The 14,748-nt window shown below is 38.1% G+C and overlaps 1 protein-coding gene across 1 annotated transcript in view; it reads left to right on the top strand.

The window, feature by feature from the left end:
- LOC104523656 (unconventional myosin-X) overlaps nucleotides 1–14,482 on the top strand; it is a gene marked incomplete at both ends in the record, with an annotated part of 60,812 nt that extends 46,330 nt beyond the window's left edge. The window contains 9 exon segments of the mRNA XM_029084579.1: nucleotides 1–314; nucleotides 1,514–1,637; nucleotides 2,962–3,205; nucleotides 5,512–5,607; nucleotides 8,964–9,057; nucleotides 9,931–9,986; nucleotides 12,378–12,520; nucleotides 12,991–13,185; nucleotides 14,325–14,482. The exon segment at nucleotides 1–314 is cut by the window's left edge and continues 26 nt beyond it. Coding sequence (XP_028940412.1) covers nucleotides 1–314; nucleotides 1,514–1,637; nucleotides 2,962–3,205; nucleotides 5,512–5,607; nucleotides 8,964–9,057; nucleotides 9,931–9,986; nucleotides 12,378–12,520; nucleotides 12,991–13,185; nucleotides 14,325–14,482 — 1,424 coding nt within the window.
- Nucleotides 14,483–14,748: the final 266 nt, after the last annotated feature.

Here is a 14,748-nt window from a genome sequence, read left to right as displayed (position 1 = left end):
CTGCTAGCAACACCATGCTTATACCTCCTACCCATGATACTGTCAGTCTCCACAACTCTTCAAGTGGTGAATCCACATACTGCATGCCAGAAAATGTGTCATGTAGACCCCCAAATTCTGTGGAACTTATTTCTCCCGATGGAGACTATGATTATGACCAAGATGATTATGAAGATGGTGCTATTACTTCTGGTAGCAGTGTGACCTTCTCTAATTCACACAGTAGCCAGTGGTCACCGGACTACCGATGCTCAGTGGGGACATACAATAGCTCTGGAGCATACCGATTTAGCTCTGAAGGAGCTCAGTCTTCTGTAAGTATCATTGTTTTTATTATCTAATAATTGATATGTGCTTTCTGATTTATTTTTTTTTTCAATCTTCAGACTTCACTGTAGCTGTTCTTAAAAATGTCTGTGTTACATAGTTTGATTGCTTAGGTTGCCTATGGACGTAGTTGTCTGTTGCCATCTAGGTGCCACTGTGGGACAGCTGCATTAGAGTTAGATGCTGCTTGCAGTCCTAGGCTTCTGCAAGGATATAGTTCCATGTGTTTTAATGCAGAACTGCACATTATTTGGTGAGGAGCTCAGTGCATGGCCTTGGATGCAATTCACAAGCGAAATCCTTCGCAAGTAGAAGTGTGTGTTTTGAGGGGACCACTAGGTAGCATGGCAGGGAATTGATTTCAGAAGAAAAAGATTCACTTATGCGTGCAAGTTGCAACAGTATGGAATAAGCTGCTTGCAGAGGTCCCTGAAGGGCCAGGTGTATTTTGAGATTACTTGGAGAGTAAATTTCACGTCATGGCTAAAATTATTGAGGCAGATACTCATACTGAGGAGCTCTTTTTCGGTGCCATTTACTGAGTATACTGTGGGCTTTACTCCTACAAATGTATGATTCCCTCTACCACTCACACAATATTTCTGTGAGACTCTGTGACTGGGACAGTGAAAAAAGTATTTCAGCAGCACTGGCTTATTTAGAAGAAAAATGTTAACACTAAAATACCTATTACAGTTAAGGTTATGAAAGCCGGTCAAAGAGCCATCACGGACATCAGGATAAGCTGACAGTTCTTGCCTACGAGGAAACACTTTTAGCTGTCTCTGTTGGGTACTCCTTCCTGCTCATGACTCGGGGTGTGTGTCAGATACAGAACAGAAATCCTGATTATTTTTCTAAACTGTTACCCACACCACTTTGATGATGGTGGGAGGCAGCACAAGGTAGCATACCCTGGCCGTGCTCTTGTAAAGGAATAACTTTCCTGAGCAGCTACAAAGCTGTTTCATAGATTTGTTACGTGACATTAGAGTTAGTGTGTAGTCAGACAGGACCAGCTGCAACTCAACTACAGTGTGCTCCTTCCTTTGTGAGCTAGACGAAAAACAATGCGGAATCATGTCCTTTTGATACAACATAAAATGTTTTAGCTGAAGACTTCTAACCAATTTAATCTAAACTCTTTCCTGAGAGATCATTTCACCTTTATTCATTTCTTCTGTAGTTTGAAGACAGTGAAGAAGATTTTGACTCCAGGTTTGATACAGACGATGAACTTTCCTACCGGAGGGATTCAGTCTATAGCTGTGTCAGCCTGCCGTACTTTCACAGCTTTCTGTACATGAAAGGTACTGGATGAATCAGAATTTGATACAAAATAACCAGAAATGTTTATTACACTATGCACTCCAGTTCGTGTGGAGTTAAGCTATTTTCTAATTTCTCAAAGACTAATAGGAAAGCCTGGAGAGAGCTGCTCTCAAATTAAGTTGCTTGCACTGGTTTACATCTGGAAGCATTTTTCCTCTCTGCAAAGGAAATCAATATTTTGGGCTGCCTCTATTTCATTTTACATCTTTGCTGGCTTGTAAACAATGGAATATCCCATATAAATATAGCAAAATAACTCACAAAGTCAAATTGTACCAAATTTTGAGGAAAACTGATTCATTCTCTCAAAACCTTCTAGCATAGACAGTATTCTACATTGCATACCAGTTTTACTGACCTCAGTAGACTTTCACTTTGGATCTGAAAGGCACAAAGAAGGATATGTGTAGCATGAGAGACTCTGAAAGAGTATATATTGGAGTTCTCTGGTTAAGATTCTTGGTTTTACCTTCTGATGACTGATAATAAATTATAATCTAGATGAATCCATGTATGATATTAATCACTGTAACAGAACTTACTTTCCTGGAATAGGAACATTGATTAATGTGCACACAGCTATGTTTGTGTGAAGAATAATGTATGCAGTCATCACGAGTGTGATTTACTTTCTGACATACTTAGCAGTAAGTCTTTGTGAAATGACAGGAGTGTATTGGTTGGTTAAGGTTTTTATGACTTGACTACAGTGCAAGGTGTATTGTCTACTGTAACAAAACTCACAAGAAGTTTAGACAATTCAGCCACACTTTGGTGTGACTGGGCTCACATGGCTGTATTTCCTACTGAAAGTATAGCTTTTCCAGATTTTGTGGTTTTGAGTTGAACATTGTTACCTCCTAATAACCATAAGTGTTTCAGAAAACTGGAGAGGGAAGAGTTTAACACTAAACTTTTCTTAGATTATCATTGAGATACACAATCATATATACTTATACATAAAATAGAGATATGATAATTAATAAATCATTAAAAAGTCTCATTGCCTTTCAGAATCAGATCTTCAACACCGTTTTCAATGTATCTGTTAAATATATGTTTTTGTTATAGAGAGATTTACTATAATTTAGAATTTAAAGGTCTTTAGATTGCCAGCAATATTGGTGGCCTTAAGGATGTGCAGAAATGAGATCTTTGGTTTCATGGCTTACAGCAGAGACTCAGTTTAAGTGCAGCATTGTTGGTCAGCATCTTCCAGCGTTGGTTTGGTCACAGCTTCTGCTTTATAATATAATTGTTTGTCTTAACTAAGTATAAACCCACATCTTCCTGTCTTGCCAGGTGGTTTAATAAACACATGGAAGCGACGCTGGTGTGTCCTGAAAGATGAGACCTTCCTGTGGTTTCGTTCCAAGCAGGAAGCACTTAAGCAGGGTTGGCTTCACAAAAAGGGGGGTGGATCCTCTACACTTTCCCGAAGGAACTGGAAGAAACGATGGTTTGTTCTTAGGCAGTCCAGGTTGATGTACTTTGAAAATGACAGTGAAGAAAAGCTAAAGGGTGCCATTGATGTCCGAACAGCCAAGTAGGTTTATATGTGTTTGTTATGTTAGCCATAGCTCCTCCTAAAAACTCCTTGAGGCTTAATCTGAGACGATGTTGAGTGCCCTGCCTTCAAATTGTGTGAATGCAAATATGAGAGTGTGCATGATGAAGTTATTGAAAGCAAGCGTTGTCCTTACTTGGCTCTCTCTTAAGTCCACAGAGTGTTCCAGAGCTAAGCCAGTGCCAAGTACTTAAGAAAACTGTTGCTATAATGAACCCATCTATGCTTTCTCCCAGACTAGAGGCCCTACTTAGTCTGTAATGATTCCCAAGGCAATTTGGGGCATATTGCCAAGTCTGTAGCTGCAGGCAAGCTTAGAATTGGAGAAGGTGGAATTAACAGGCCCTGAATATATTTAAGTTAGCCTGGTCCAAACCTGTATCTTCTGTATGCATTTATGATTTTTTTTCATATTTGAAGTAATTGTGGTAGTGGTAGAAAAGTCTTCAAAATGCGTGTATTAATTTAGAAAAAGTAGAATTACTAAACCTAATTTAATAAATGTCTTGCTAAATAGAGTTCCTTACACCTTAAAATTCTATGCTTCCTGAAGCATGCATTGAAAAAGTTTTCTAAGGGATGGTGTTTTTCCTTCTAAACAGTCAGTGTCCTTTGTGAATTTATGGATTATCTAACTAATTTTAAAATTAGAGTGTGCTCTCATTAGTTGGCAGTCTCATTTCTGTATAAAATTGTACCTAAGCTTTCTTCCAAGGCAGAGAAAAATAGAAATGGCTGTAACACTTGATTCCGCTCTGTTCCTTGTAATCTGCAACAATCCATTTTATTTTGTTCATTTAACAGAGTACTTAAATTAAATTGAAAGCTTTTCTCTGGAAGTCCTGGTTTGAGCCTGATTTCAAGCAGGACAAAGTAAATCATTTTGGTGACTTTCCTGACTTGTGCTCATAAAACCAATGGGCTGCTCGCTGTCAAGTAAATCTCTGAATAGAGACTGACGTTCCCACCACAATTTTTTTTGTTGAAACTGAGTTTGAATCCGACTCATGCACCGTAGCATTTATTTAGCATATTTTTCTAATATGTTTAAACATTTTTCTGTTGTCACCACATTGTTTCATTGATTGTACCCTATAGAAGTTCTTTTCTGAATGTACCTTTAAAATTGTCAGGTAAACATTGTGGAACCTGACATGAACTGTATATTCAATCAATGGCTATTTGTGTATTACATAGGTAAAAGAAAAATTACTTGTATTAAAGAGCTGTATGTCATGAGAAATAAGCAATAGCTTTTCTAGGTAACTTTAGTATTCACTGAGTGCATTCCTAACATATTAAGCAACTTGGATATTTCACCACTCCATATTAGGGACCCCACTGAAATTAAATAAATCTTAGGCTGATTCACTTAAAGCACAGAACAGGGAGGTATTCTGATGGACACTCTTCCTGGGAAGGAAGGAAGCCAAATTACAGAAAACACTACAGAATTACAGGTTTTTGTCTTAATAGCAGATAAATTTTCCTAATGAGTCTGATATGCAGAGCTCGCATATATTGTTTACAGGTTAGAGATTTATGAGGGTAGTGTAGCTGATAAGGAGGTATAGCTAGTTAAGGAAGTAATGAGTTTTAGAAAATACAGTAAAACAGCAAAAAGGAAATCAAGTTGATTTCTTAAGATTCAGGAAAACTCCACATAATATTTAAATTATTCCTTAAAAATCTTCTGCTTTGTTGTTCATGGTTTTTTAATATATTGATACTTAGATGTCCAAACTACAAATTAGAAAGATGTACCTTTTTAGCAGAGGAGTGCTCCGCTTTTTCTGGAAGTCATGTTTGGAATTGTCTTTATGCTGATTCACAACCACACAGAATCACTAATCCAGGTTTTGTTTGCTTTTTGTTTTTAATCTTCAAGAGTTTTCTTTTTACCACTCCAAAAATTACTTGAGTATGCAATTAGCAGTTAGTTCAGAAATATATCCATTTCTCAATTCAGTTATCCTTGCTTCTCTTGAGGTTTGATAATGCTTTTTCTTTAGTTCTTGTTAAAACAGTAACAGAATAGTCAGCTTGGTGTAGTAACATTCATAGTAATTTCAGTATTTGTGCTGTATAGGCAAGAAACACAACAACTATAGTTTGGTGAATTAATACTGCCTGATAAATCACATTATAAGTCTTGCAATTTAACCTGATTAAGGCTGACTGCTGTTATTTTAAGTATTAGTCGTTTGTGAACCTCTCAGCAGAAAAGAATGTTCAAAATGTCGGCAATCTCTAATGTTGAAATCTTGACGTTTTCTTCTTTTCAGAGAGATTGTTGATAATACAGGCAAAGAAAACGGTATTGATCTAATAATGGCTGACAGGACCTACCACTTAATTGCTGAGTCTCCTGAGGATGCAAGGTATGAAAATCATCAGGCCTTTTGCTTTTCTTTTTTTCCCCCTTTTTAACCTCTATGCCATTCTGACTTGTGCTTGTCATTAATTTGTTTGCCCACTGTCACAAAATGTTCAGGCTGTGTTAAACACATTGCATTTAACACTTTTTTCAGAAGGTGTGCTGAGGAGAGAAAATCTTGTGGCAGAACATTACGGGGAGGAGTCAGACTGCCAATGAAAATTTGCCTGGAACTTGGCTGTTACCCATTTGTTACTAGCAACTTTCTGAAGTACAGTATGTCTGCAGAGAGGCAGTCATCAGGCATTGGTGCTTGTCTTGTGCATTACCCTGCTGTGTTTAGTCACATGGAGTAAATCATAATTTAAGACCTTGTAATCTGCCTGAAGTAAAGTACTGTTCTTTAGGGTTGGGATCTCTTTGCCTAAGTAGTTGAAAGTTGTAATGTGGTCACTGGAATTTAGGGTGAAAGCGTGTTCATGAATAAGAAGAGCATGCAACAGGGGGTTTCCCTTTCTGCTGTTTTAAAAAAGGTCTTGCCATCAACCTAAGGGGAGGCTGGTAGGTAAGGAGCCAGCTTGACTTGTCAGATCAGTTGTAGTGCATCTTTAAAAAAAAAAAAAATCCCCACACTACAGTTCATATGAGATAATAATATGCTTGCCCATAAAAATCAAGCATTTAAATAAAGTGAACTTAGTAATCAAAGCTTACTTACCCACTGCCTTGCTGCCCCAAGGCCAGAATACAGGATGCCTATGTCAACATCACTTCAGCTCGTTTTGCTCTGAAGCCTTGAAAGTTGCTTTGTATTCTATTCCTTTTAAAGGTGTAATTCCTTTCTGTATCACAGGACCCTGCACATAAATTTAGCAATGCTTACAATGCAGAATCATTCTTCATTTTTTAGGCGTCCTTAAAATTACCCTTGAAATAAGTATGAGCTTTCCAGTACTCATTGTTACGGCTCTTGTGTGATGTGAGTATATTTTAAAATGAAAACTTAGCTAAAATCACTTCTATTAGACTTGTGCACATGCCCTAGGGACCAATAAGAATTTATCAGCATAAAGACTTGTCTGTTGTCATGCGTGTCTTTCATTTTTTTCCTAAATGTGGAGGAGGAGACACAATACGCTCTTTTTGTGTGTAGTACACATAACACAGCATCCAGATTAAATACTTTTTACCAGTATATTTCATGTTTCTTTTTTCTCAGTCATCCCAGAAAACTTTAGTGAGGGAGATGTGTCAGGATATGCAGATAGGCTTAAGTCAAAGCCTTGTAAATTCTTGGCATTGTTAAAAGAGAAGTAGAAAGTTACTGGACTGTGTTGGTTCTGCATCTGCTATTGAAAAAAATATTTCATACATGAGCTAGATCATGATCTGAGGTTGCTTTTTGTTCAATGATGGGAAAAAGCAAGAGAAACCTGATAGCCTCCCCCAAAAGAGGAATTACTATTTTGATCTTTGTGAAGTGTATTTGAGGAAAGAAGGCTGCCAGTGCTTCTATGGGCAGCCATTGCTGAGGGTTTATTCCTTTCAGACTCCTAGTCTGTCTTTTTCCCCATTCCTGGGTTCTAGGACTCAGATGAAAACTAGAGGAGATCCTGAGGGGGAAGAAATCAAAAGGAGAGTAAATTCACCTTTGTCTTTTGCAAAGTGCCATGATTAATTTCTTTTTCATTGTTACGCAAAGATTACATGAAATTCTGAAAACTCTGATTTGTTCTTTAGAATACAATCATAAATTACTACTAACTGTGCATACAGTGCTACAAAGTCTTTTTTTGTTTGTTTGTTTTAAATAGAAGATTGACATTTAAATACATTTGCAATTCCTGAGCTGAAAAAGGGAAGCTGAATTTGAATTGTGGGAATATTTTGGTAGATGAGGTTTAGTTTTCTTCAGCTGATGGTTCCTTCTCTCTAGATGACCCTTCTCTTGTTTTGAGGGCTTTTCAGTGACCTTGTCTTACACCCAGCAAAGTAAGTGTTAAGCACAACCTCTCTGTGAGTATCTCTGAGTCTTAACACAAGAATCAGAACTAAGTATGTTCTCATCTTCCTTATTGTCAGGCACTCTAAATCTTCATTTTTCTTCATGCCTTGCATTGTTTCTATTGAAAGCATAAGCTGTTAGAAAGGATTTAGGATATGGCAGCAATGGTGCTGTTTGACAGACTACACAGCTTTTCTCAAGCTATTTTGTCAGTTTGGTTTCCAGATAACTACATTATGGGGAGCAGTTGGCTTCTGAATGCTGGAGCTAAGGAGGCAGCACTTCAGTGTCATGGGCATAAATTATGTGACTATAAGCAACTGCAGAAAAGATAGTTTTGTATTTAAAGCGAGTAGTTTTCCATTTGTTTTCTCAACCTGATGGTGGTTGAGAAGCCTCTGCAGAAAAGTGAGGAGTCTGTTTTAAAGGCTGGGCTTCTGAGCCCTTTGAAAACTTGGCCCCAGGTGGTTTTCATTAGAATGGCAAATTCATATCTCAAAGAATGGCATTCAGGAACCTGCCGAACAGGCCAAGCTCTGCCCTCAGATTTCAGTGGGATTGCTTAGAGCAGTTGAGCTTTATCATATGCAAGTGCCAGGAGGGTAAAGATTTCCCAGAAGCAGAAGGTGTGGTTGGAATTAAATCCTTCTGCAATTGCTTCTCAGCATTAGGGGCCAAAGTGCTGGAAACCTCTCTGCCAGTTTTCCTGTTGTGGATATATACAAGGCTATTGGAGTGGCACAAATTGGCTCTGGTTCAACTTGACTGGTCCTTCCAGCCCCTGGATTTTCCAGTGCTTCAGAGGGAACAAAAAATGTAGAGGTGTTTGCTTGGGGATTTTATTCTTTTCCCCCTTTCAGTGCTTCTACAGAAGACTTGATGGACTTGAGTGGTCTTTGCAGAAGTATCATTGTAAGAAACTATTACCAGTCATGCTAGCAGTGCAGCAGAATTTCTAAACTGTAGGTTGGGTTTCCCATTAAAGGCTTTCTGTGTAGCTAGTAATGTATTATTTTTTTCCAGATGAAATGTGTGGAATGTGTTATAAATACTCTCTAAGCACTGAGATGTTTCAGTGTGCTTACTGCCAAGTTTTCAGAGATGCTATTTTTTGTATGAGGTATTTGTCTTTAGGAAGAAGGGTATGACATGAGCTTGGATGGGAAATCTGGTTTGCTTGCACCCAGTATTACTTGAACTGACATAAAACCTTGCTGTTTTTATGCATGTTGACAAAAGGAATCTTAAGCAATTTCAAAAACCTGCAGAACCTGCTAGATCTCTGCAGAACAAAGGTGACAGAAGGCTTGTGCAGAAGCAACATTTTACTTACACTGCTGCCTTTCTCTCCACAGCCAATGGTTTAGTGTACTGAGTCAAGTCCATGCGTCCACAGAGCAAGAGATCCGAGAGATGCACGATGAGCAGGCAAATCCACAGAATGCTGTGGTAAGTCTAAATCTGAAGAACTTTTCAAAGCAAATATTTTTATTAAAAAAAAAAACAAAAAAACAAACAAACAAAAAAAACAAAACCAAAAAAAAACCAAAAACAAACAGAAACAAAAAAACCCAAGGGGCACTCTGGTGGCCATAGCTTCTGAGAGTCAACAACCTAAGTTCCGTAAATGCGGTAGTAGCTGTGACTCTGGCTCGAGACTCCACATCCTTGGGCCTGTAGCTGTACAAGAGAGGAGAGTCTGACTTCTGATTCCTCTCCCATCTTTCACCTTGATGAAAAATGAGAGTTTAGGTTTTTGGTTGTTTGTTTTTGGTTTTTTTTTTCCTGGTACAGTTCCCTATCACACCACAGTGTATGCTTGAGTTTGAAGTTTTGCAAAGATACAGTTAATCGGTAAATTGAAAACCCAAGAGTTGAAAATTTGAGATTTCTCTGGTCTTGCATTTATCATTCTGTACAACATACACTGGGAATAAATGGGATAAACTTGAAACCTAATGTCAAGCAAAGAGAAATAAAAACTTCTGCTTAATGGCTTCAGAAGTTTGTGAGAGGATGCCATTTCTATTAGGATGGCACTTTTAGGTGAAAAATTAAAGCATGTTTGGAAGCATAGGAAAATAAGAGTAGTTTTTTGAGCTGCTTCCAGCTCAACTAGAGATAATCTTTTACAGGATCTGTTTATCTGAGTCTCTTAGTTTTCCCCTCAACAGTTTTAATGGTTCAGAGAAACTGATGCCCAAATCTGCAGCCCATTTGCTTGACCAAAGCTGCTGCTTCTTTCACCTGTCTCTGAGAAGAGTACTGAGTAATGTAATAGTAAATGTCTTCTTCCTTTTCTGCTTGGGTATTTGTTTATAGGGTACACTTGACGTAGGACTAATTGATTCTGTCTGTGCTGCTGACAATCCAGATAGGTAAGTCAGAACCATGCCTGGTGACTTTTTCTGCTTTCTCTAGCCAAAATCAGATGCTTTATACTTTAGTTTCTATACCCTACTGCCCAACCATGCATTAAAATTATTATTACCTCCCTTTTCATAGTACTAAACACCATATGTTAAAACATGGAGTAGCAATGGTGGTTTTTTTGTGGGGGCTTCACTAACTTCCCTGACACTGCTTCGTATATGAACTGTTCAGCTACTAAATTGATACAGAAGTAGATTAAATCTTTCTTTCATTTATACAAGTAATGCTCCTGAAAAAGAGCAACTTATTTTTGAGTCTTTTAGCAATATAGTAGGCATAAAAATTCATTTTAACATTTTTCTGTTCAGCTTCTCATGGAAGAATGTTGTATTTTCCCGGGCTGAGAATTATTTCTTCATAATAAAAATGTCTTGTAGCAAAGAAGATAACGCAGCATAAAAAATAACTTAGGATATTCTTAGTTCTTGAACTAGTAACAGTGTTTTGGGGGATAAAAAGTAATCTGGGTTCAGGCTATGACTCTGGTTATAAGGTTACTGGCTGTGAGGAACTGTTATTTGTCCTGTAGGAATTTGTTCCAGTCTCCTCATTGCACATGTGTGAAACAGCTGGTTTAAGTTACTGGTTTGTCCTTGGCTTGCCAAGACACAAGTAACTGTGATTAGTAGCCCAGGTTTCCTGAACAATGCAACACAAATGTCCACGGCTTTCAAAAGTTTCAGTTAGAAAGGCATTTCTCCTGTAAGCATTTTTCACACAGATTTTTTTTTTTTTTTCTTGTAATTTTTTTTCCTGTTCTCTGAGTCTAAATCAGGGATGGAAGGTTTTTCAAATAGGAAATGAATTTGACTAATACAGGCAATAGATTATTTTTATCTTGATGTATATGAACCCACTATTGCAAGCTGAAGAGAGACAAGCTGAGCAGGGAGCCCTTTGAGTCTATATTCAGAAAGAATTCCAAGAACAAGGCTTCCATCATTTTCCTCAACTGGGGAGGAGGAGAGGGGAGCCTGGAAGGTTTGCTACTGTTGATCATAACCCCTTGTTTGATAGCTTGATCTACCTTAGTTTATACCTTAGTGCTCTCCTTTATCAGTTCTCTTGCTACTGCTCATCTATAGTTTCTGTCCTGTATATCACATTATCCAGCTTTCTAGAGTGTGCTTCATGTAGCTCAATCCAAAGCTGCCTCCTCTTCACACATTTTAAAACATAGCCAACAAAATTCTTCCGTTCAGTTCACGTGCCCACTTGTTTCCTCATCCACCATTCTTCCTGAATGATGTAGTTATTCGGCCCCACAGTGAGTGTGATCAAAACATTGCATTCTGATCACCCCCTTCTATGGCACTGGTGAGCAGTAGCTGTAGATAACTCTTAGATAACTTTAAGAAGACTTAAACACTTTTCATGTTACTTAATTTAATGTCCCTTCACAGAGTTTTCTGATTTTTCCTCCTAGTAGTTTTATTTACTTTTTTCTTTATCTTGTCATCCATCTAGCTTTTACATGGCACACACTGGTTTTGGAGAATGGTATCATATTTGGGTGAACCTCACCATCCCCATAAACAATTTTTTGGTTGGTTCTAGTTTTTTACCTAGTTACCGTCTTGCAAGACCTGTAACAGGAAGGCCCGTGAGCTTCTCGTGCATGGGCTGGCCCAGACTGCATCGTTCCCATTTTCTACATCTGATACAGTTCTTAAAAACCATGTGTGTTCCAGGATGAAAAAAAATAATGGTAAAGGGTTAAAGCAAGTGTTTGCAGGCTAAAAAACCTGCCTCTAATCCAGAGAGCCATCAGCACAGTTCACTTGGGATGGTTCTTCATGCTTCAGTGGGTCCTGGTGTAGGATTGGGTAAAAGCCAGACTCTCATTAAAAATAGATTGTATTCTCTGCGAATTGGGTTGCACTGCATTAAAAATAAAAGAATCTGTGTTCACATGCTGCTTCACTATAGACCTTTGTAAAATATAGTTGGTTTTAGCTAATGTAACTACTGAAGCAGACACTTTAAATAGATCTGACCCTGTAATAAAGTTCTGATTCATATCCAAAGCTGATTAAAGATTGGAGGTTTTTCTCACCATAGATTTATTTTGAGATAGGACAAGTTGCAGTTTAATGTAAACTTTCCCACCATTCAGAGCCCTAGCACTTTGGTGTGAATCCAACATAATTGAGTCTTTTCAAATGCTTAATTTTTCTTAGGCTTAGTGGTGTTGAAATAAATGCTTTAGAGGTGGACAGTATTTGCCTGAATAGAAAACGCAAACAATGGATAGTGTTTATGGTTATGCTGAGTGAGGTGTAAACAGTACGTACATTGATTGTGAAGGCTTTTTCAATCTTCATTTATTTTCCTAGACCAAATTCATTTGTGATCATCACAGCTAATCGTGTTCTTCACTGTAATGCTGACACTCCTGAAGAGATGCATCACTGGATAACCCTGCTCCAAAGGTCAAAGGGGGACACTAGAGTGGAGGGACAAGAATTCATTGTGAGGGGTAAGAACTGAGTGGGGCAGTAACAAAGTAATTAACATCTATTAACCTTTGAAGAGATTGTTCCCACAGTATAATCTGGGTAATATGCCATCACGGTAGTGTTGGAGCCTCATCTTTGTACGGTGGAGTTTACTCACAAATTAATACAGCTGAAATTATACTCCTGCTGTGCCATGTAAGAAAACACTATAATGATGAAAAAAGCATTTTTGTAAGTTGACAGAAGCATTTTTATAGGTAAACACCAAAGTTGAAAAGCTTTCATATTAATTTTATTGGATCTTCATCATTTCATTGTTTGAGAATTTTATTCAGTCATTTAAATGTGGGCTAAATGTAGGCTAAACAGTTCACATCATATTTTTGTTGTTGTTGAAAGTATACAACTAACTTTTAGCAACCTAATTTTGTCTTAACTCTGTTAAAAAAAAAAAAAAAAAAAAGTGTAATTCAAATTGTGTCTTTAACAGGGTGGCTACACAAGGAAGTAAAGAACAACCCGAAGATGTCTTCATTAAAACTAAAGAAGCGTTGGTTTGTTTTGACGCACAATTCTTTGGACTACTATAAGAGCTCAGAGAAAAATGCTTTGAAGTTGGGTACGCTGGTCCTGAACAGCCTCTGCTCGGTGGTCCCACCTGATGAAAAAATCTTCAAAGAGACAGGTAATTGTTTGCTCTTGTTCAAATATGCTTTCAGCTGCCTTCTGTCCTACTGCCTAGTAATGCAACAAACAGTGCATAAGAATATTTTAAATGGATTATTATGGTTGCAGTTTGATGAAAAAATCCGAGTTCCTAAGTTGCTGAGGCATTTTACAGGGAATTACTGGTCAAAAACCAGATGTAATAATGTATACAGGAGTAAAATTTGTTCTCAACAACATTCAAGTTATCATAGCCTGACACTGCTGCTAAATTAGTGTGAAGATGTACGCTTACACATCAAAGACCTGGGGAAAGACATATGGGTAGCATTCTCCTCATGCATTATTTTATGTGCTGAGGAACTATGAGGACTAACATAGGTGGAACAGGTACAGGGAGATCCAGAGTAAGAATCCGGTTTGTGCTAACCTACATACTACACCTGAGTCAGCTTCCCTGTGCGTTTTCAAAACTGGCTTTCAACTTGGAAGTGGCTGTTTGCAAATGAGAAGCGACTGTTGACAGCCCCATATAATCTCATTGGGGTCACTGACACTTCAAAGAGGCTTTTGCTAGTGAAAGATGACATAGATTTTCTGTAATTGAATCTGCTTCATAAAAAGCCTGTGCAGTGATGCCCAGAGAGAATTTGAACTGAAATGCTCTTCCTGTCGTAGTTGCCATACTTCATTGGTGTGAAAGTAATGACGTTTTTACAGAAGAGGTAGTTCATACTTTACATGTGCCACAGACAGTGAAAGGCTCTCGCATACAAAGCAAGACTTCTCAGATTTTCCTTTTACAGACCAGACTGGAGAAGTAGAGCCCACAAGCCACAAGTGTGTCTAACAGTATTCCATAGTGTTGTCTTATGGTCACTTACTAAGATTACTGGATAAAATGGAGGCTGCATGATGGTGGTTGTACTCTAAGATTACTCCTAGGCTTTTTTTAAAGGAGAGAATCTCCTTTAAAACCATAGTATCTGTATTGTGATACTTAAATACTCATACAACTTCTTAGTTCCTGAAAAACTGCCAGCATGATCCAGAATGCAGCACTTGGTGTCTGATGGGACTACAGCTGTTTTCAGATAGAAGTTGAAGTATTTTTATAGATACAGCTTCTGTGATTAATAATTATTACTGCTGTGCTAGGTTATTGGAATGTAACTGTATATGGACGCAAACATTGTTACCGTCTCTATACAAAACTGCTTAATGAGGCGACCCGCTGGTCAAGTGCCATCCAGAATGTGATTGACACAAAAGCACCGATTGATACTCCAACTCAGCAACTTATTCAGGATATTAAGGTAGGCACAAACCACAAAGGAGGGCATGGGGTGGGAAAGAATGGCTATTTAAGTCTTTTTTATGTTGGCTTTGCTATATTGGGTAATAAAGCAGAAAACTGAGTTCGAAACAGTGACATGGACTGAAATTGTGGAACCTGAATGTATTCACTGACCTGATAAAGGAACTTCTATCTAAACAGTGAAGTATGAAGTGCAGCTTGGAGGGCAAGAGGGGTAGCTTTTTTTCCATGAAAACAGTAACAAGTTATACTGGTTTGTGTAAC

The sequence above is a fragment of the Antrostomus carolinensis genome, unplaced genomic scaffold (assembly GCF_000700745.2).
Source record: "Antrostomus carolinensis isolate BGI_N321 unplaced genomic scaffold, ASM70074v2 scaffold11704, whole genome shotgun sequence".
Taxonomy (NCBI): domain Eukaryota; kingdom Metazoa; phylum Chordata; class Aves; order Caprimulgiformes; family Caprimulgidae; genus Antrostomus; species Antrostomus carolinensis.
This window is presented reverse-complemented; position numbering and strand designations above follow the sequence as displayed.